The 21,979-nt window shown below is 42.5% G+C and overlaps 1 protein-coding gene across 6 annotated transcripts in view; it reads right to left on the reverse strand.

Moving 5' to 3' along the window:
- Positions 1-21,979, reverse strand: part of LOC115105533 (cytospin-B-like) — a 179,239-nt gene that overhangs the window by 13,812 nt on the left and 143,448 nt on the right. For all 6 annotated transcript variants that reach the window (XM_029627693.2, XM_029627692.2, XM_029627691.2 and 3 more), the window contains 2 exons: positions 16,204-16,320; positions 3,267-3,326 (listed from right to left, as the gene is read on the reverse strand). In XM_029627693.2, coding sequence (XP_029483553.2) covers positions 3,267-3,326; positions 16,204-16,320 — 177 coding nt within the window. The remainder of the gene's footprint in view (positions 1-3,266; positions 3,327-16,203; positions 16,321-21,979) is intronic.

Here is a 21,979-nt window from a genome sequence, read left to right on the forward strand (position 1 = left end):
GCTATCTTCTGTATACCACCCATACCTTAACTTTAACTTTTTACAAGGCACACCTGTTAATAATGAACTTTTAACAAGGCACACCTGTTAATTGATGGTTGGGAGAAGTTGTTCTCGGAGGATGTGTTGGTACCATTCTTTATTCATGGCTGTGTTCTTAGGCAAAATTGTGAGTGAGCCCACTCCCTTGGCTGAGAAGCAACCCCACACATGAATGGTCTCAGGATGCTTTACTGTTGGCATGATACAGGACTGGTGGTAGCGCTCACCTTGTCTTCTCCGGACAAGCTTTTTTTCCGGATGCCCCAAACAATCGGAAAGGGGATTCATCAGAGAAAATTACTTTACCCTAGTCCTCAGCAGTCCAATCTCTGTACCTTTTGCAGAATATCAGTCTGTCCCTGATGTTTTTCACGGAGAGAAGTGGCTTCTTTGCTGCCCTTCTTGACACCAGGCCATCCTCCAAAAGTATTCGCCTCACTGTGCGTACAGATGCACACACACCTGCCTGTTGCCATTCCTGAGCAAGCTCTGTGCTGGTGGTGCCCTGATTCCGCAGCTGAATCAACTTTAGGAGACGGTCCTGGCTCTTGCTGGACTTTCTTGGGTGCCCTGAAGCCTTCTTCACAACAATTGAACCGCTCTACTTGAAGTTCTTGATGATCCGGTAAATGGTTGATTTAGGTGCAATCTTACTGGCAGCAATATCCTTGCCTGTGATGCCCTTTTTGTGCAAAGCAATTATGATGGCACGTGTTTCCTTGCAGGTATCCATGATTGACAGAGGAAGAACAATGATTCCAAGCACCACCCTACTTTTGAAGCTTCCAGTCTGTTATTAGAACTCAATCAGCATGACAGAGTGATCTCCAGCCTTGTCCTCGTCAACACTCACAGCATTGTGTTAACGAGAGAATCACTGACATGATGTCAGCTGGTCCTTTTGTGGCAGGGCTGAAATGCAGTGGAAACGTGTTTTTGGTATTCAGTTAATTTACATGGCAAAGAGGGACTTTGCAATTAATTGCAATTCATCTGATCACTCTTCATAACATTCTGGAGTATATGCAAATTTCCATCATACAAACTGAGGCAGCAGACCTTGTGAAAATGTATATTTGTTTCATTCTCAAAACTTTTGGCCATGACTGTATTTGTCACAATTTAATCAACTCAAAGTTCTGTCAAAGTCACCACGCTATTTCGTTGATGTAAATTAGTTTAAATGTAGGCCTAAAATATTATGTGATTATTGGACTACAGTCTAGTGAAAATTACATTTGATTTAGCTTATTTTTGACTGAGCTTGTTGGTACTTTTCTCTCCCCTTACACCTGGCTATCAGGGGAATTTTGGAAGGTGTGGCTGTTTATACTTTATGATAACCCACTTATTGTGGTTATTTTGTCACAGGGAACATATCCGATTCTCCACTTAACAACCAGATAAGCAAATAGGCCTAGTAGCGGTGACTCAGCACCAGTAGCAGAGATAGTGCCCTGGTACAACAAATCCCTGCGAATCTAGTGAAGCCCGTGCACTCGCTTTTGTTATTGTAACATCATGGAACAAAATGTCTATTTCCTCGAGCGTGCTTGTGGACACATTGTACCATACATTTTGTTAACAGTGAGTAGTCCTAGCTGCACTTCATATGTTGAGCGTCTGCCATTGGCACAAAGATAGATTGGAGATTTCATGAATGTAAGATGGAGATTACCTTCAGTAAACTGCATTGAGAGGTCGCGTGTAGGCTACATACACTATATATACAAAAGTATGTGGACACCCCTTCAAATTAGTGGATTTCAGTCACTCCCATTGCTGACAGGTATATAAAATCGAGCACACAGCCATGCAATCTCAATAGACAAACATTGGAAGTAGAATGGCCTTACTGAAGAGCTCAGTGACTTTCAAAGTACCACCGTCATACGATGCCACCTTTTCAACAACTCAGTTCGTCAAATGTATGCCCTGCTAGAGCTGGCCCTGTCAACTGTAAGTGCTGTTATTTTGAAGTGGAAACAACAGCTCAGCTGCAAAGTGGTAGGCCTCACAATCTCACAGAGTGCTGAAGCGTGTGGGCGCGTAAAAATCGCCTGTCCTCGATTGCAAAACTCATTACTGAGTTCAAAACTGCCTCTGGAAGCAACGTCAGCACAATAACGAGAGTTTCATGAAATGGGTTTCCATGGCTGAGCAGCCTCACTTAACCCTAAGATCACCATGCGCAATGCCAGAGCAGGTACAGTTAATGCCGATAGCCTGTGGGTGAGGGTAGGCAGCCATTGGTTAGCTGTTCAACAGTCTTATTGCTTAGGGATAGAAGCTGTCTTGGAGCCTGAGAACAGTCCATGGCTGGGATGGTTGAAGTCTTTGGCAATTTTCTGGGCCTTCCACAGACACGCCTGGTATAAATGTCCTGGATGGCTGGTAGCTTTGGCTCAATGATGTACATGGGCCGTCCATACCATCCTCAGTAGAGCCTTGCGGTCAAGGGTGGTTAAGTTGCTATACCAGGCAGTGAGGCCAGACAGTCTAGAAGCTCACGATAGTGCAGCTGTAAAACTTCTTGAGGATCTGAGGGCCCATGACAAATCTCTTCAGTCTCCTGAGGGAGAAGAGGCGCCGTTATAACCATGTTACCTGGACACCGAGGAACTTGAAGCTCTTGACCCTCTCCACTTCAGCCCTATTGATGTGGAGAGGGTCATGCTCCCCCCACTGTTTCCTTCTTGGTCTTGCTAACATTGAGGGAGAGATTGTTGTCCAAGCACCACACTGCCAAGTCTCATCGCTGTCAGTGATCAGGCCTACCACCGTCGTCAGAAAATTTCATGATGGTGTTGGAGTCGTGCGTGGCCACACAGTTGTGGGAGAACAGGGAGTACACGAGGGGGCTAAACACACACCCCCGTGTTGAGGGTGAGCTTGGTGAAGATGTTGTTGCTTACCCTCACCACCTGGGGTCTGCCCATCAGGAAGTCCAGGATCCAGTTGCAGAGGGAGGAGTTCAGTCCCAGGGTCCCGAGCTTGCTGACGAGCTTGGAGGGCACTACAGTATTGAACGCTGATCACTCTATCACTTGATAAAATTCAATAATCTAATCAAATGTTGTTTCTGTAGATGACCAACTCAAAGCATGCTATTCATTCTGTAGTTAGTTAATCAAATTAGGTCATTTGTTTAGGAATAAACCAGATCAAAGCGTCCATGCTTCTTTGGTGCATTGTCTGGTCTCTGGTTGCTCAGTTCAACTCACCAGGGAGGGTTTGATGCCAATGCTCTCTGCAGCCTGAAACGCCAGGGACAGATTCCGGACCTGTAGGAAAAACATACAGTGTTGATCATTACAAGGTCTTCCTCCTCCTATTCCTCCTCTTCCTCATTCATTACACACTACAGAGTGTCCCTCTTCCTCCTATACCTCCTCTTCCTTACTCATAACACACTGCAGGGCCCTCCTCTCCTCCTGTTTTCTCTTCCTCCTCTTCTTCCCCCTTCTATTCCCCCTCTTCTTCCACACGTATTACCACACAGATCGCTGCAAACAGCAACAAACAGCACACATCTCCACAAATAAACCCTTTTAAACACCCAGGCCATATTCCCTCTGGGACCAGGACAAAACGTATGCCTGAGGTGGAGGGAGAGGGAGAGGACAGTCAAAGAGTCACTGACCTGCCGAACTGCTAAAACAGAGGGCGACCTACAACGAGGTGAGTTCCAAGCTACGCAAGCTAAATCTGTACAAGCTAGATGAGGCTTCATCCACCCGGCAAAACTCATCTTGACCTTCCAGAACACAACACACATGTTTTCCACTGTCAAGACTTCTTTAATAATCACATCAAACCCAACACACAAGGGGACAAGTCAACAGATGGAACCCTATCATGACTGGCTCAATATTCAGGTATCCATGCATGATCACTCAGCCTAGCCTATTGCTATGATTCTGCCCTCAGAATAAGACAATGATGAGGACCCAGCCCCCCCACTCCCCAATTGGGTACAAGGAACATTAATACTATTTTTGCTGAGCATTGGATTTTGTTGTTATTATATTGCCTATGGTCCAGGACATTAAAACAGTGATCACACCACACCAACTAATGGACAATGGACAATATACTGAGGTGTCCCATATGGGCTACTACTCCATTTACACTATTGCATTTACCTCCAAGGGAGGACTTGACCTACTGGCCATGATGTATTATTGTCTAGAGTATCTAGAACAGAATTTGCAAAACATAGTCCTCTATTCATCGTTTTAGGAATTTTCGATACTCCCTGACTGTCTAGCTTTAATTTTGGTTATTGTTAGCAAGCTGGACACAGTCAAGAAACCATTATCATTTCTACACTGTTTCGTTTTGGTTTTAGTAATTTAAAAGTATATTGAGTTTGTTTTACTACACACAAAAAAGAAGACAAAAAATTAAATACATGTTTTACTCAGACCACCTGCGGGCCGGATTGGATGCCCTTGCTGGGTGTCCAATCTGATTTAGAATATATGATTTAGAATATAGACTTCACTTCTTGGACATTGTCGTATCTTTACTATCATTAAATTGAAGAGTTGCAAAGAAAAAGCCATATCTCAGACTGGCCAATAAAAACAAAAGCATCGTCTCTTCACTGTTGACGTTGAGACTGGTGTTTTGCTGGTACTATTTAATGAAGCTGCCAGTTGAGGACTTGTGAGGCGTCTGCTTCTCAAACTAGACACTCTAATGTACTTGTCCCTTTGCTCAGTTGTGCACCGGGGCCTCTCACTCCTCTTTCTAGTCTGGTTAGAGACAGTTTGCGCTGTTCTGTGAAGGGAGTAGTACACAGCATTGTACGAGATCTTCAGTTTCTTTGCAATTTCTTGCATGGAATAGCCTTTATTTCTCAGAACAAGAATAGACTGACAAGTTTCAGAAGAAAGTTCTTTGTTTCTGGCCATTTTGAGCCTGTAATCGAACCCACAAATGCTGATGCTCCAGATACTCAACTAGTCTAAAGAAGGCCAGTTTTATTGCTTCTTTAATAAGCACAGCAGTTTTCAGCTGTGCTAACATAATTGCAAAAGGGTTTTCTAATGATCAATTAGCCTTTTAAAATGATAAACTTGAATTAGCCAACACAAAGTGCCATTGGAACACAGGAGTGATGGTTGCTGATAATGGGCATCTGTACGGCTATGTAGATATTCCATAAAAAATCATACATTTTCAGACACAATAGTCATTTACAACATTAACAATGTCTACACGGTATTTCTGATCAATTTGATGTTATTTTAATGGACAAAAAATGTGCATTTATTTCAAAAACAAGGACATTTCTAAGTGACCCCAAAATTTAGAATGGTAGTGTATATACAGTACCAGTCAAAAGTTTGGACACACCTACTCATTCAAGGGTTTTTCTTTATTTTTACTATGTTATACATAGTAGAATAATAGTGAAGACATCAAAACTATGAAATAACACATATGGAATCATGTAAGAAGCAAACAAGTGTTTTGACATTCTTCAAAGTAGCCACCCTTTGCCCTTTGCCTTGATGACAGCTTTGCATTCTCTCACACAGCTTCATGAGGTAGTCACCTGGAATGCATTTCAATTAACATGTGTGCCTTGTTAAAAGTTCATTTGTGGAATGCATTTCCTTCTTAATGCATTTAAACCAACCAGTTGTGTTGTGACAAAGTAGGGGTGGTATACTGAAGATATCCCTATTTGGTAAAAGACCAAGCCCGTACTATGGTAAGAACAGCTCAAATAAGCAAAGAGAAACCACAGTCCATCATTACTTTAAGACATGAAGGTCAGTCAATATGGAACATTTCAAGAACTTTGAAAGTTTCTTCAAGTGCAGTCGCAAATACCATCAACTGCTATGATGAAACTGGCTCTCATGAGGACCGCCACAGGAAAGGAAGAACCAGAGTTACCTCTGCTGCAGAGGATAAGTTCATTAGAGTTACCAGCCTCAGAAATTGTAGCCCAAATAAATGCTTCACAGAGTTCAAATAACAGACACATCTCAATATCAACTGTTCAGTGGAGACAGTGAATCAGGCCTTCATGGTCAAATCACTGCAAAGAAACCACTACTAATGGACACCAATACAAAGAAGAGACTTGCTTGGGCCAAGAAAAACGACCAATGGACATTAAACCAGTGGAAATCTGTCCGTTGGTCTGATGAGTTCAAATTTGAGATTTTTGGTTCCAACCGCTGTGTCTTTGTGAGACGCAGAGTAGGTGAACGGATGATCTCTGCATGTGTGGTTCCCACCGTGAATCATGGCGAAGGAGGTGTGATGGTGCTTTGTTGGTGACACTGTCAGTGATTTATTTAGAATTCAAGGCACACTTAACCAGCACGGCTACCTCAGCATTCTGCAGCGATACCCTATCCCATCTGGTTTGCGCTCAGTGGAACTATAATTTGTTTTTCAACAGGATAATGACCCAACGCACCTCCAGGCTGAGCAAGGGCTATTTGACCAAGAAGGAGAGTGATGGAGTACTTCTTCAGATGACCTGGCCTCCACAATCACATGACCTCAACCAAATTGAGATGGTTTGGGATGTGTTGGACCGCAGAGTGAAGGAAAAGCAGCCAACAAGTGCTCAGCATATGTGGGAACTCCTTCAAGACTTGGAAAATGATTCCAGATGAAGATGACTGAGAGAATGCCAAGAGTGTGAAAAGCTGTCATCAAGGTAAAGGGTGACTACTTTGATGAATCTAAAACCGAAAATATATTTTGATTTGATTAACTCTTTTTTGCTTACTACATGATTCCATATGTTATTTCATAGTTTTGATGTCTTCAATATTATTCTACAATGTAGAAAATAGTACAAATAAAAACAATAAAACTTGAATGAGTAGGTGTATGCAAACTTTTAACTGGTACTATATATATATATATATATATTTTTTTTACCATTTTCTTTATTTTATTTCACAGTCCTGCATGTTGGAGCTCGGAGCCTAATATTCTCACTGTAGCCTGCAATTACACCTGCAACCCTGTGACTATTAAACACTCAACCTGAATCTGCTCGGATTTATTCAGAATCACTAGAAGCAGTAGACAAGGCAATCCGATTTCTCCTCTGCTATTTTTATTATCAATGGACCCCCTGGGCAATGCAATTTGTAAATTGAAGGAAATAACAATTTTCCTGAAATCTGCTGATCACTTCATCTGATTATGCACAGACAATATTTTACTATATCTAGACAATGTATTTCAATCACTCCCAAACGCATTGACGTTTCTAGATAAATTCAGCTTCATCTCAAGTTATGAAATGTATCTAACCAAACCAGCCCTACTGCCTCTCAAGACAGTCCTCTCAAGGAATCCCAATTGTTTCCCATTATATATTTCCTTCCTTAGATAAAACCATTTGCAGAAACTTTAACAGAATGCTCTAATCAACTCAATCTGATCTCAGTAGATGGACTAACATCCCAGTTCCTATAACTGGGAGAATATCTATTGCCGAAATTACTATATTGCCTCGGCTGAATTTCCGTAGTTCGATACGCCCCATGTGTTCCCATTCTGGCTTTTGGGATAAAATGCATTGTGCTGTTTCAAAATGTATATTTCAGTTAAGCGATCAAGGATAAAATTAACACTTACAAAGAGGGAAAGACGTGAGAGGACTATCCGTACCAAACTTTAAATGGTATTTCCAGGCACTAGCATTTCGCCCCACCTTAAAATGGTTTAGACATGATTCTTCTGGCTGAGTATAGTGAAAAATATGGTGTCTCCTATTGCTCTGGAAGAGGTGGTCTCCACAGATATATCCCTTAAACCATGGGTGTCAAACTCTGGCCCGTGGGCCAAATTTGGTCCGCGGGGTAATTATATTTGGCCCGCGAGACAATACCAAATTACTACTAGAGCTGGCCCGCCGGTATTATACAGCGCATTCACCACTAATACTACGAATCCCATAATGCTCTGCTGTTTTCGCGCGCCAATCAGGACAGGACACAGAAACGCTCTCTCCTCTGTGACAGTAGTCATAGCAACATAGACGCTACAACTGTCAGCGAGCTAACCCTTCCCAAAAATGGCGAAAAGAAAGGCAGAAAACAGGAGCTTTCTGGACAAGTGGGAGGCAGAATATCTGTTTACATATGTAAAAGACAAACCTGTTTGTCTTGTTTGTGGAGTCAACGTGGCTGTAAGTAAGGAGTACAACATTAGACGACACTATGAAATGAAACACCATGACAAATACAAGGACCTGGACATGACTCAAAGGAGCCAGAAAGTAGAGGAGATGAAAAGAAGTTTGGTTTCACAACAGAATATGTTTAAAAGCCACATCACAAAGCGAGGCTGCTGTAAAGGCTAGTTATATAGTGGCAGCAGAGATCGCAAAATCAGCCCGGCCCTTTAATGAGGGAGAGTTCATGAAAAAGTGCATGATGAAGGTTTGTGACCTCGTATGCCCAGAGAAAAAACAAGCATTTTCAAACGTGAGCCTGAGCAGGAACACAGTAGCTGATCGCACATGTGATCTTGCCACCAATCTGTATGACCAGCTGATGGAAAAGGGAAAAGATTTTGTTGCGTTCTCCCTCGCTGTGGATGAGAGCTGCGACGCATCTGATACTGCTCAGCTGTCAGTCTTCATCCGTGGAGTGGACTCAAATCTGTGTGTTACGGAGGAGCTATTAGGATTCAAATCAATGCATGGCACAACCACAGGAAAGGAAATCTTTGAGGAGGTTTCCAAATGTGTAACTGAAATAAAGCTGCCGTGGGATAAACTAGTTGGATTAACGACAGATGGTGCGCCAGCGATGTGCGGTAAAAAGAGTGGACTGGTGGGCATGGTTCAGGAGAAGATGCGGGAAGAGAACTGTGCAGGTGAGCTAACTGTTTACCACTGCATCATACATCAGGAAGCACTGTTTACCAAAGCCCTAAAGATGGAACATGTTATGACCACAGTAACACAGGTAGTTAACTTTATAAGAGCCAAAGGTCTAAATCACCGCCAGTTTAAATCTTTTCTGGAGGAGTGTGGTTCGGAATACGCAGACGTGCCGTATCACACAGAGGTGAGATGGCTAAGCAGAGGAAAAGTACTGAACAGATGTTTCGAGCTGCGTGAGGAAATATGTCAATTCCTGGAAACCAAAGGGAAGGATACAGCAGAGCTCCGGGAGCAAAAGTTCCTGTGTGAGCTGGCCTTTCTCTGTGACATCTCGAGCCATCTCGATGCGCTGAACCTGCAGCTTCAGGGGCGGGGGCGCATCATCACAGACATGTACGCTGCAGTGAGGGCCTTCAAAACTAAACTGTGCCTGTGGGAGAATCAGATGCTGCAAGGAAACCCTTGCCATTTTCCCTGCTGCCAATCCATAAAAGCGCAGATCTCTACCGCCGTGTTCCCATGCGCACAGTTTGCTGAAAAACTCAGTGTTCTCGCCGCTGAGTTTAGCCGGCGATTTGCCGACTTCGATGCCCAGAAATGCAAGTTTGAACTGCTTAGTAATCCCTTCGCAGTTGATGTGGAAAATGCACCAACCAACATCCAAATGGAGCTGATTGAACTCCAGTGCAACGACACGCTGAAGTCAAAGTATGATGCTGTGGGCGCCGCACAGTTTCCACGGTTCATCCCTGACACAATGCCTCAGCTCCGCACCCAAGCTGCTCAGATGCTCTCCATGTTCGGCAGCACTTATCTATGCGAGCAACTTTTCTCCTCGATGAAGATGACCAAAACAACTCACAGGAGACGTCTGACTGATGAACATCTTCGCTCGATACTGAGGATTTCTTCAGCTCAGAGCTTGAGCCCAGACATTGATGAACTAGCATCCAAGAAGAGATGCCAGGTATCTGGCTTGGGCACATCAGATTAGACCAGTGTGCAATAATTAACGTTTTCTTTATGCACTTTTTCTTGCTACAAGGCATGGGCTTGAATGGTTGATTGATTTATTATCATTTTATTTGTAAAATTATTAGCCAGTGGAAAAAGTTTATTTTGGTATTTAAATCAGAAGGCTGCAAATAGAAAAGAGGCATACAATTTTTATTTAAATTTTATTTATTTAATAAATGAATGCCATTGATGTGTTTTTTCATTTGAAATTCGATTTTGCATGTCTCCACTATTAAATTATATATTGTATGGTAATAAGCGATGCTTGTTCCATATTCAATGTTAAAGCAAAACTTGTTTGGGTCCATATTAAAAGGTTAATTTGTTCAATGTTGGCCCGTGACTTTGTTCAGGTTTTACATTTTGGCCCACTGGGTATTTGAGTTTGACACCCCTGCCTTAAACGATTGCTCACACAATTTATATATTGAAAAAACGATGTAACTGGGAATCAAAATGGCATGCCCATACTCCAATATTTAACAATAATGGCTTGCGATCTTTAGCATCCCCTCAATGGTACAAATGTGGAATCTGTATCCTTGCCAATATCATGGAAGTAATGGTTTGAGAACATGTCAAGATTTGAAAGACATTACCAGGCAACTCCTTTTTTCTATATTTACAATTTAGGTCAGCTACCCAACTACCGAACCATCCAATGATGGGATTTCTAAATACATTATCTAGGCTCCCGAAAGTACTGACCTCAATGTTCTTTTGGAAAACTCATATTCTGAGCTAGCAATTCAAAAGGTACGGTCCACAGATCTACAGTGCCTTCAGACAGTATTCATACCCTTTGACATATTCCACATTTTGTTGTGTTACAGCTTGAATTCAAAATGGAATAAATAGATATTTATTCTCTCACCCATCTACATTCAATACCCCATAATGACAAAGTGAAAACATGTTTTTATAATTTTTTTGCTAATCTATTGAAAATGAAATACAGAAATATCCAATTTATATAAGTATTCACATTCAAGAGTCAATACTTTGTAGAAGCACCTTTGGCTGTGATTACAGCTGTGAGTCTTTATGGGTAAGACTCTAAATTTCCACACTTGGATTGTGCAAAAGTTGGCCATTATTATTTTCAAAATTCTTAATGCTCTGTCAAATTGGTTGTTGATCATTGCTAGACAACCATTTTCAGGTCTTGCTGTAGATTTTCGAGCAGCTTTAAGACAAAACTGTAACTCGGCCACTCAGGAACATTCACTGTCTTCTTGGTAAGCAACTTCAGTGTAGATTTGGCCTTGTGTTTTAGGTTATTCTCCCGCTGAAAGGTTAATTAATCTCCCAGTGTCTGGTGGAAAGCAGACTGAACCATGTTTTCCTCTAGGATTTTGCCTGTGCTTAGCTCTATTCAGTTCATTTTTATCCAGAAAAACTCTCCAGTCCTTAATGACTAAAAGCATTCCCATAACATGATGCAGCCACCACTATACTTGAAAATATGGAGCTTGGTACTCAGTAATGTGTTGTATTGTATTTCCCTCAAACATAACACTTTTGTATTCAGGACAAAATGTGAACTGCTTTGCCACATTTTTTGCAGTATTACTTTAGTGCCTTGTTGCAAACAGGATGCATGTTTTGTAATATTTGTATTCTGTACAGGCTTCCTTCTTTTCACCCTGTCAATTAGGTAACTATTGTGGAGTAACTACAATGTATTTGCTCCGTCCTCAGTTTTCTCTTATCACAGCCATTAAACTCTGTAACATGGCCTCATGTTGATATCCCTGAGCGGTTTCCTTCCTATTCGGCAACTAAGTTAGGAAGGACGCCTGTATCTTTGTAGTGACTGGGTGTATTGATAGACCATCAGTGTAATTAATAACTTCACCATGCTTCAATGTCTGCTTTGTTTATTAATACCCATCTAACAATAGGTGCCCTTCTTTGTGAGGCATTGGAAAACCTCCCTGGTCTTTGTGGTTGGATCTGTTTGATATTCACTGCTTGACTGAAGCTTGCCATAACAAAGGGTTGAATACTTACTGACTCAAGATATTTCAGCTTTTCATTTTTAATTGATCTGTAAAAATGTTTTAAAAAACATCCACTTTGATATTAAGGGGTATTGTGTGTAGGCCAGATCTCAATTTAATCCATTTTAAATTCAGGCTGTAACACAATAAAATGTGGAAAAGGCAAGGGGTGTTCGGGAAAGTATTCGGAAAAGTATTCGGACCCCTTGACTTTTTCCACATTTAGTTTCGTAACAGCCTTATTCTAAAATTGATTAAATAGCTTCCCCCCCTCATGAATCTAAACCCAATATCCCATAATGTCAAAACAAAAACTGTTTTTTAGAAATGTTTGCAAATGCATACCCCCCCTAGTCTCCCAGTCCATGCCGCTGAAAAACATCCCCACAGCATGATGCTTCCACCACCATGCTTCACCATAGGGATGTTGCCAGGTTTCCTCCAGACGTGAAGCTTGGAATTCAGGTCAAAGGGTTCAATATTGGTTTCATCAGACCAGAGAATATTGTTTCTCATGTTCTAAGAGTCCTTTAGATGGACTGTCATGTGCCTTTTACTGAGGAGTGGCTTCTGTCTGGCCACTCTACCACAAAGGCCTGATTGGTGAAGTGCTGCAGAGATGGTTGTCATTCTGGAAGGTTCTCCCATCTACACAGAGGAACTCTAGAGCTCTGTCAGATTGTCCTTTGGGTTCTTGGTCCCCTCCCTGACCAAGGCCCTTCTCCCCCAATTTCTTAGTTTGGCTGGGCGGCCAGCTCTAGGAAGAGTCTTGGTGATTCCAAACTTCTTACATTTAAGAACGATGGAGGCCACTGTGTTCTTGGGGACTTCAATGCTGCAGACATTTTTTGGAACTCTTCCCCAGATCTGTGCCTTGACACAATCCTGGGAGACATGCACATTCAAGACTATTATTATTTATTATTTCTATACTATTTTTGAACAGATAGCCCCTGTTGTTTGCTTTGGACAGGCCCATGATGTCAGCTGCACGGCGTGAAAATAATTTATTAATAAAGGATGAGAGCTGAGATTGGGAAACCAAAGAGGCTGAAGCTCATGGTGTTGGAGTCTAACAGTAAATAATGTTTGATAAATAACCTTATTTTGAGCCATGACAGAGAGCTTGGATAAATGGAATGGAATGATAGAAGATCCAAAGAACATTCTAGGAAAGGTGCACTCTAACTTCTGCTTTCAAAGGTGGCCTGTAAGTCTAGAAACTAGGAAGTCACTCAACAGAACACATTAAAGCCAACACACAGCCCTCACTGAATAATTCACTGGGGATGGGCTAGCTTTGTGTCTGTCATCTGGAAGGCACAGAAAGGTTTTACCATAGTAATCAGCCTGGCTAATTTGTCGCGTATAGCATGCAGCATCGGATGTGTGTTTGTGTGTGTGTGTACCAAAGTGTCGTCCTCTTTTGTTTATAGTGAGCTGGTCGAATAAACACAGGGGTGCTGAACCCAACACATGGCACGAAGCGGAGCCTGTTTGCTGTGTTTTTGTGCCCTTCTCTCTCCTCTCTATATGCCACCTGCATATACATACAGCAGGACTGTTTGTCAACACTAATATATAGCCGCTTCTCTTTAACACCAAGTGATAGAGGGTGGCTTTAAAGGTACATGCTTGTCATACAAAAGCCCTTAGGGCTGGATTCATTCCGGACCGCAGAAGATCCGCGTATGCAGTGTTTACCGTGAATGCAGCCTTCGCGAATGCAGAAACATTGCATTTAAAGTTAAATTGCGCTATAGCGCGGATCTTCCACCGTCCGGATTGAATCTAGGCCTTAGTCTAAGGCAGTTATTCCCAAACTGGGGCACGCAATGCCATCGGGTGTATGCCAAATAAAAATGTGATTCACATTTTTTTTCTTCACATTTTCAAACAGTCCATTTATATTTTCCAACAGGGCTATACATTTGGGTGAGGTTTTTTTCTTGCCTGAGTAGCCTCTTTTTACTGCCAAAAATAGAATCTAGTGTTCAGCGAAATAACAACACAATGTCAAATATAGGTAGCCTAGTCAAATAATTAATATCCAATCACATTAACCATTACTCTCTTGTGTAGAGTGGAGGACTTAATTCTTCCTGTTGCCGCAGATATGGCTGGGACAATGCTGGGGGAAAAACTATACAGACAATGTCTTCATCAAACAACACTGTTTCACAACGCATCAGTGACATGACAGGAGATGTTGTGAAACAATTACTGCTTCGCAGATAAGCCAGTGAATTCTATGCATTACAGCTGGATGAGTCAACAGACCTGGCACAGCTCCTGGTATATGTCCATAACGTTTATGGGGGGTCAATTAAGGAAGACATCCTCTTCTGCAAACCACTGGAAACCAGGACAATAGGAGAGGATATTTTTAAAGTACTGGAGAGCTTTGTGACATCAAATGGACTTTGGTGGTCAAGATGTGTTGGTATCTGTACTGATGGCGCAAAAGCCATGACAGAGAGACATAGTGGAGTGGTAAGGCACGTGCAAGCAGTTGCTCCCGACGCCACTTGGGTACACTGCAGCATCTACCGAGAGGCTCTTGCTGCCAAGGGAATGCCTGACAGCTTGAAAGACGTTTTGGACACTACAGTGAAGATTGTTCACTTTGATAAAGCAAGGCCCCTGAACTCTCGTTTATTTTCTCCACTATGCAATGATATGGGCAGCGACCATGTAACGCTTTTACAACATACAGAAGTGCGCTAGTTATCAAGGGGAAAAGTATTGACAAGTTTTCATTACTGACCATATTTTTCACTTGTCTGACTGCTTGCATGATAACGAGTTTCTCACATGACTGGCCTATCTGGGTGATGTTTTTTCTCACCTGAATGATCTGAATTGAGGATTACAGGGACTCTGCAACTACAGTATATTCAATGTGCGGGACAAAATTGAGGCTATGATTAAGAAGTTGGAGCTCTTCTCTGTCTGCATTAGGACAACACACAGGTTTTTCCATCATTATATGATTTTTTTGTGTGCAAATGAACTCAAGCTTACGGACAATGTCAAATGTGATATAGCGAAGCACCTGAGTGAGAGTGTGCCGGGTGCACAATTACCCAGGTACTTTCCCGAAATGGACGACAAACAACTGGATTCGTTATCCCTTTCATGCCCTGCCTCCTGTCCACTTACCGATATCTGAACAAGAGAGACTCATCAAAATTGCAACAAGCGGTTCTGTGAAAATGTAATTTAATCAGAAGCCACTGACAGATTTCTGGATTGGGCTGCGTTCAGAGTATCTTGCCTTGGTAAATTGCGCTGTTAAGACACTGATGCCCTTTGCAAACACGTACCTACATATGTGAGAGTGGATTCTCGCCCTCACGAGCATGAAAACGAAATACAGGCACAGACTTTGTGTGGAAAATGATTTAAGACTGAGACTCTCTCCAATACAACCCAACATTGCAGAGTTATGGGCACCCTTTCAAGCACACCCTTCTCATTAACCTGTGGTGAGTTATTCACAATTTTCTATGAACAATTTATTTTTATTTTTATGTAAGATGGTTAAATAAAGAGCAAAATGATTAATTATTATTATTTGTGCCCTGGTCCTATAAGAGCTCTTTGTCACTTCCCACGAGTCGGGTTGTGACAAAAACTCTCACTCATTCTGATGTTTAATAAATGTATCGTATAGTGTGTGTGTGTGTGGCAGGCTTACAATGACAGCAAAAAAATAACTTTTGAGAGTGAGCTGACCGTGGTGCTAGAGAGGGTACGCAGCTGGAGGTTGAATGTTCAAAGGGGTATGGGATTCTAAAAAGTTTGGGAACCACTGGTCTAAGGGATTAAAATGTGTCTTTATCAATGGTGCTTTGGAGGATCTCCCAAATGTAAAGGAACATGCTCCACCACATTTGGTAGGTTTTACATGCTGTGATGCTTACGCACCCCTTTAGTAAAATGGTCACCACAGTAAAATGCTATTTAACACGCAAAACAGGTTGTGTGCCCCTGCATACCTTTAGTAAATCTCAGCCTATGTTTCTCATACAATAGACTTTAGTGTAAGGTATTAAAGTGTTGCGCTATGAATGATGCTTTGGAGGTACTCTAAAAGGTTCTTGAAGAAGAAATTAATTGAGAAAGTAGAAGGTCACAGCAGTGTTGGTGTCCATGTTCATGAGCTCTTAATTGGAATGATAAATGAATGAGTGTGTGTGTTTGTGCAGTTGTCTGCATGTATGCATGCATGTATGTGTGTGTGTGTGAGATGGGTACCTTGTCTTGACTGATGAGTTCCTGGTAAGGGATGTGTGCGGGCAGGTATGTATGGAGGAGAGCACAGAATGCCAGGCCATCACTCCAGCTGCTGCTGAAGTTTGTCACATCAATGTTCTACAAGAGAGATAGATGGAGAGAGAAAGAGAGAGAGAGAGCGATTGAGAGAGAGAGAAAGATATATGTATAGAGAGAGGAAGGTGTCCTTTTTCTTCTAGTACCAGCAGTGAATGTGTCAATAAGAATGTCTAACAACCATAACAAGCTTAAATGAAGCATTTATTTACATACAGTACATTATGCATAAAGGAGAGAATGGAAACAACCTGGTCAACCTTCATTGTCCCCTATTATAAACTGGCAATTAGCTTTAGGTTGCATTTAGTTCTTGCTCATTCAGCCGGAAAGGAGGGAAAGTAATGATCTACATCCTGAGAACATGGTTAAGAGATGCGGAAGCACATAAAAACACCCACTCAAGCACATTAACATATGAAGCAACACACAAATGAAAACGAATGTGTAGTTTCATCTCCATACTTAGTCCAAAGTTGATCAATAAGCTAGCTCATGTGCGATTGGAGAGCTACTTGTATTGCTGTGTGTTAAGATCGATTTAATTTATTGGATAATTAAAAGTGGGCGCTCCAGCCAGAGACAATATTACATAGATAAAAGATTATTGAGTATAAAAACACAATCAAGCCCGGAGGCTTATTTCCATTGTGGTCCTCATTTTGCAGCAAGATGACAGGTGGGCAAGATCAACACTTCACATGCACTCAATGCAATTAAATACAACAACAACAATAGCCATTTACAACAATCCATTTACAACAATTTATAACAATATCTACAGCACAGAGATGCCCATTTATGAGGCACCTCATGAGGAAATACCCCTCATCAAACTGTCGTGTTATTTCTCAAATGTTTTGTAAGAGGGTCTTGTCTTATTCCCATAAACCCTTCATCCATATTCCAGTGTGTTTTACAACTGAAACATCTGCTTCCAACTCACACTCTCAAACACGTAGATCCCCTGAACGCAGCTCACTTTCCAGCTCACTTTCCAGCTCACACTCTCAAACACAGATCCCCTGAACCCAGCTCACTCTCCAGATCCAAATCACCTGTTCACACACCTGTATGTCATTTACACACACTATTTAGTTCAGTTCTTTGCACCCCATCATTGTGAGGTATTGTTTGTTTTGATACACTTTTCTATTCGGAGCTCTGTTTTTCCCCGTATTAGTCCTCCTGTGTACCGTAGTTTTGGCCATCCTCACTAACGATGCCTTTTTGCCTATTCCCTGCCTGTACTTTAGCCTTTCAGATTCCCTGTCTTCAATCTTGTGCCTGATCTCCTGGGCTACGTCATTAGCCTTCTCTCTGCCTGTACTGTTGCCTTTTTTGGACCCCTGTATATGACCTTCTGTCTGCCCCTGGACCCAGCTACTTGCCTCCTCCTGTGGTCCTTTACAAATAAACACCTGCTGCGCCCTGCGCTTGAAACCAGCACTCTGTCTCCTATCGTGTTCATTACAGAAACATCCAGCGCAGCATGTCCAGGGGTTTGTGTGTGTGTCTCTCTCCACACACAGCACCTCATCCATCATGTCCAACATACAATAAGAAAAGACAGAGGTCTAAGGAAAGACATGGGCTTTCTCCAGCATCCCTACTCACTAGGCATAGATGTCAATTCAACGTCTATTCCGTTTTGGTTCAACATCATTTAATTGAAATCAAGTGGAAACAATGTTGATTCAACCAGTGTGTGCCCAGTGGGTATCCACTCTCCCAGTCACACTGTAAAAACAATGTTGATTCAACCAGTGTGTGCCCAGTGGGTATCCACTCTCCCAGTCACACTGTAAAAACAAGTTGATTCAACCAGTGTGTGCCCAGTGGGTATCCACTCTCCCAGTCACACTGTAAAAACAATGTTGATTCAACCAGTGTGTGCCCAGTGGGTATCCACTCTCCCAGTCACACTGTAAAAACAAGTTGATTCAACCAGTGTGTGCCCAGTGGGTATCCACTCTCCCAGTCACACTGTAAAAACAAGTTGATTCAACCAGTGTGTGCCCAGTGGGTATCCACTCTCCCAGTCACACTGTAAAAACAAGTTGATTCAACCAGTGTGTGCCCAGTGGGTATCCACTCTCCCAGTCACACTGTAAAAACAAGTTGATTCAACCAGTGTGTGCCCAGTGGGTATCCACTCTCCCAGTCACACTGTAAAAACAATGTTGATTCAACCAGTGTGTGCCCAGTGGGTATCCACTCTCCCAGTCACACTGTAAAAACAATGTTGATTCAACCAGTGTGTGCCCAGTGGGTATCCACTCTCCCAGTCACACTGTAAAAACAATGTTGATTCAACCAGTGTGTGCCCAGTGGGTATCCACTCTCCCAGTCACACTGTAAAAACAAGTTGATTCAACCAGTGTGTGCCCAGTGGGTATCCACTCTCCCAGTCACACTGTAAAAACAAGTTGATTCAACCAGTGTGTGCCCAGTGGGTATCCACTCTCCCAGTCACACTGTAAAAACAATGTTGATTCAACCAGTGTGTGCCCAGTGGGTATCCACTCTCCCAGTCACACTGTAAAAACAATGTTGATTCAACCAGTGTGTGCCCAGTGGGTATCCACTCTCCCAGTCACACTGTAAAAACAAGTTGATTCAACCAGTGTGTGCCCAGTGGGTATCCACTCTCCCAGTCACACTGTAAAACAAGTTGATTCAACCAGTGTGTGCCCAGTGGGTATCCACTCTCCCAGTCACACTGTAAAAACAATGTTGATTCAACCAGTGTGTGCCCAGTGGGTATCCACTCTCCCAGTCACACTGTAAAAACAATGTTGATTCAACCAGTGTGTGCCCAGTGGGTATCCACTCTCCCAGTCACACTGTAAAAACAAGTTGATTCAACATAAGGCAACCAGCTGTAATAGGATTTGAGTTTATTCCACAAAATAGTATAAAAGTTAATTGAATCTACAATTGTAAGGCAACCAGCTGCAATAGAATTGTGAGTTTGCTCAACATTTGGACAAATAGCTGAATGAACATACAATTCAACTTGAGAATGTATGTTCACCTTTTTTGCATATTTCCCAGTGTAAAACCCAAACTCTTTATGACAATACATTACATATATCATAAGGCCTTTCTTTGAGGGACTAATTACACCTTAATGCAGTGGTCTAAAACTCCTGCAAGTCAAATTATGCTGGCTTACAAAGTGATGTGCAATTCCTATTGGAATCCAGCCAAAGTGAGGATATCCAACAATTTGAACTTTTAATCAACTGCAACTTGCATTCACAATGACTGCCAAGGTAGGGAAGATAGTTTATTGAGACTACCTAAATTATATAAACCGAAACAGACATCTCAGCAATGGGTGCAAAAAATCCAACTACTAACAGATTGGATTACCTTAGAATTTGTATTTATTTATATTTGTGTAGCATAAGATGAAACAACCAATTAATGTACATGCAAAAACACAGGTATTGAAACAAATAATTCTGAAAATCAACCTGCAATAGAGCATGCTGGGAAATATAATGTTGTCATGGTTTTGAGCAAACATAAGCTTGTAATTTTACTCAATATGCTGTTCAAATTCATCTCACTTTGAGCAGAGTTTGTTAATTCAATTTACAATTGTAAGGTAACGGCAGGGTAGCCTAGTGGTTAGAGTGTTCGACTAGTAACCGATAGGTTGCAAGATCGAATCTCTGAGCTGACAAGGTAAAAAAAAATCTGTTGTTTTGCCCCTGAACAAGGCAGTTAACCCACTGTTCCTAGGCCATCATTGAAAATAATAATTTGTTCTTAACTGACTAGTTAAATAAAGGTAAAACAAAAAACATAGATTGGAATATGTTCTGGGATTCTTCTGATGGCATTGAGGAGTACACCACATCAGTCACTGGCTTCATCAATAAGTGTGTCGATGATGTTGTCTCCACAGTGACTGCGAGTACATACCCCAAACTGAAGCCATGGATTACAAGCAACATCTGAACTGAGCTAAAGGGTAGAGCTGCTGCTTTCAAGGAGTGGGACTCTAACCCAGAAGCTTATAAGAAATCACGCCATGCCCTCTGACGAACCATCAAACAGGCAAAGTGTCAATACAGGCCTAAGATTGAATCGTACGGATGTGGCAGGGCTTGCAAACTATAACAGACTACAAAGGGAAGCACAGCTGAGAGCTACTCAGTGACACGAGCCGACCAGAGGAGCTAAATTACTTATATGCTCGCTTCGAGGCAAGTAACACTGAAACATGCATGAGACCATCAGCTGTTCCGGACAACTGTGTGATCAAGCTCTCCGCAGCTGATGTGAGTAAGACCTTGAAACAGGTCAACTTTCACAAGGCCGCATGCGCTGACCAACTGGCAAGTGTCTTTACTGACATTTTCAACCTATCCCTGTCTGAATCTGTAATAACAACATGTTTCAAGCAGACACTATAGTTCCTGTGCCCAAGAACACTAAGGTAACCTGCCTAAATGACTACCGACCTGTAGCACTCATGTCAGTAGCCATGAAGTGCTTTGAAAAGATGGTCATGGCTAAAAATCAACACCATTGTCCTAGAAACCCTAGACGCACTACAAATTGCATACCGCCCCAACAAATCCACAGCACTCCACACTGCACTTTCACACCTGGACAAAAGGAACACCTATGTGAGAATGCTATTCATTGACTACAGCTCAGTGTTCAACACCATAGTGCCCTCAAAGCTCACCAAAGCTAAGGACCCTGGGACTAAACAGCTCCCTCTGCAACAGGATCCTGGACTTCCTGATGGGCCGCTCCCAGGTGGTAAGGGTAGGTAACAACATATCCGCCTCGCGGATCCTCAACACGTGGGCCCCTCAGGGGCGCGTGCTATGTCCCCTCCTGTACTCTCGGTTCACTCATGACTGCACGGCCAGGTACGACTCCAACACCATCATTAAGTTTGAAGATGACACAACAGTGGTAGGCCTGATCACCGACAACGATGAGACAGCCTATAGGGAGGAAGTCAGAGACCTGACCGTGTGGTGCCCGGACAATAACCTCTCCCTCTATGTGATCAAGACAAAGGAGAAGATTGTGGACTACAGGAAAAGGAGGACCGAAAATGCCCCCATTCTCATCGACGGGATTGTAGAGGAGCAGGTTGAAAGCATCACAAACAAACGAACATGGTCCAAGCACACCAAAATAGTCGTGAAGAGGGCACAACAAAACGTATTCCCGCTCAGGAGGCTGAAAAGATTTGGCATGGGCCCTCAGATCCTCAAAAGATTCTACAGCTGCACCATCGAGAGCATCCTGACGGGTTGCATCACTACTTGGTATGGCAACTGCTCTGTCTCCGACCGCAAGGCACTACAGAGGGTAGTGCGTACGGCCCAGTACATCACTGGGGCCAAGCTTCCTGCCATCCAGGCCCTAACAATTGTCAAAGATGCCAGCCAGCCTAGTCATAGACTGTTCTCTCTACTACCGCACGGCAAGCGGTACCGGAGCGCCAAGTCTAGGTCCAAGAGGCTTCTAAACAGCTTCTACCCCCAAGCCATAAGACTCCTGAACATCTAATCAAATGGCTACCAAGTCTATTTGCATTACCCCCCCTTTTACGCTGCTGCTACCCTCTGTTATTATCTATGCATGGTCACTTTAATAACTCTACCTACATGTAAATATTACCTCAATTACCTGGACTAACTGGTGCCCCCGCACATTGAAT

This window comes from Oncorhynchus nerka, linkage group LG22 (genome assembly GCF_034236695.1).
Source record: "Oncorhynchus nerka isolate Pitt River linkage group LG22, Oner_Uvic_2.0, whole genome shotgun sequence".
NCBI lineage: Eukaryota > Metazoa > Chordata > Actinopteri > Salmoniformes > Salmonidae > Oncorhynchus > Oncorhynchus nerka.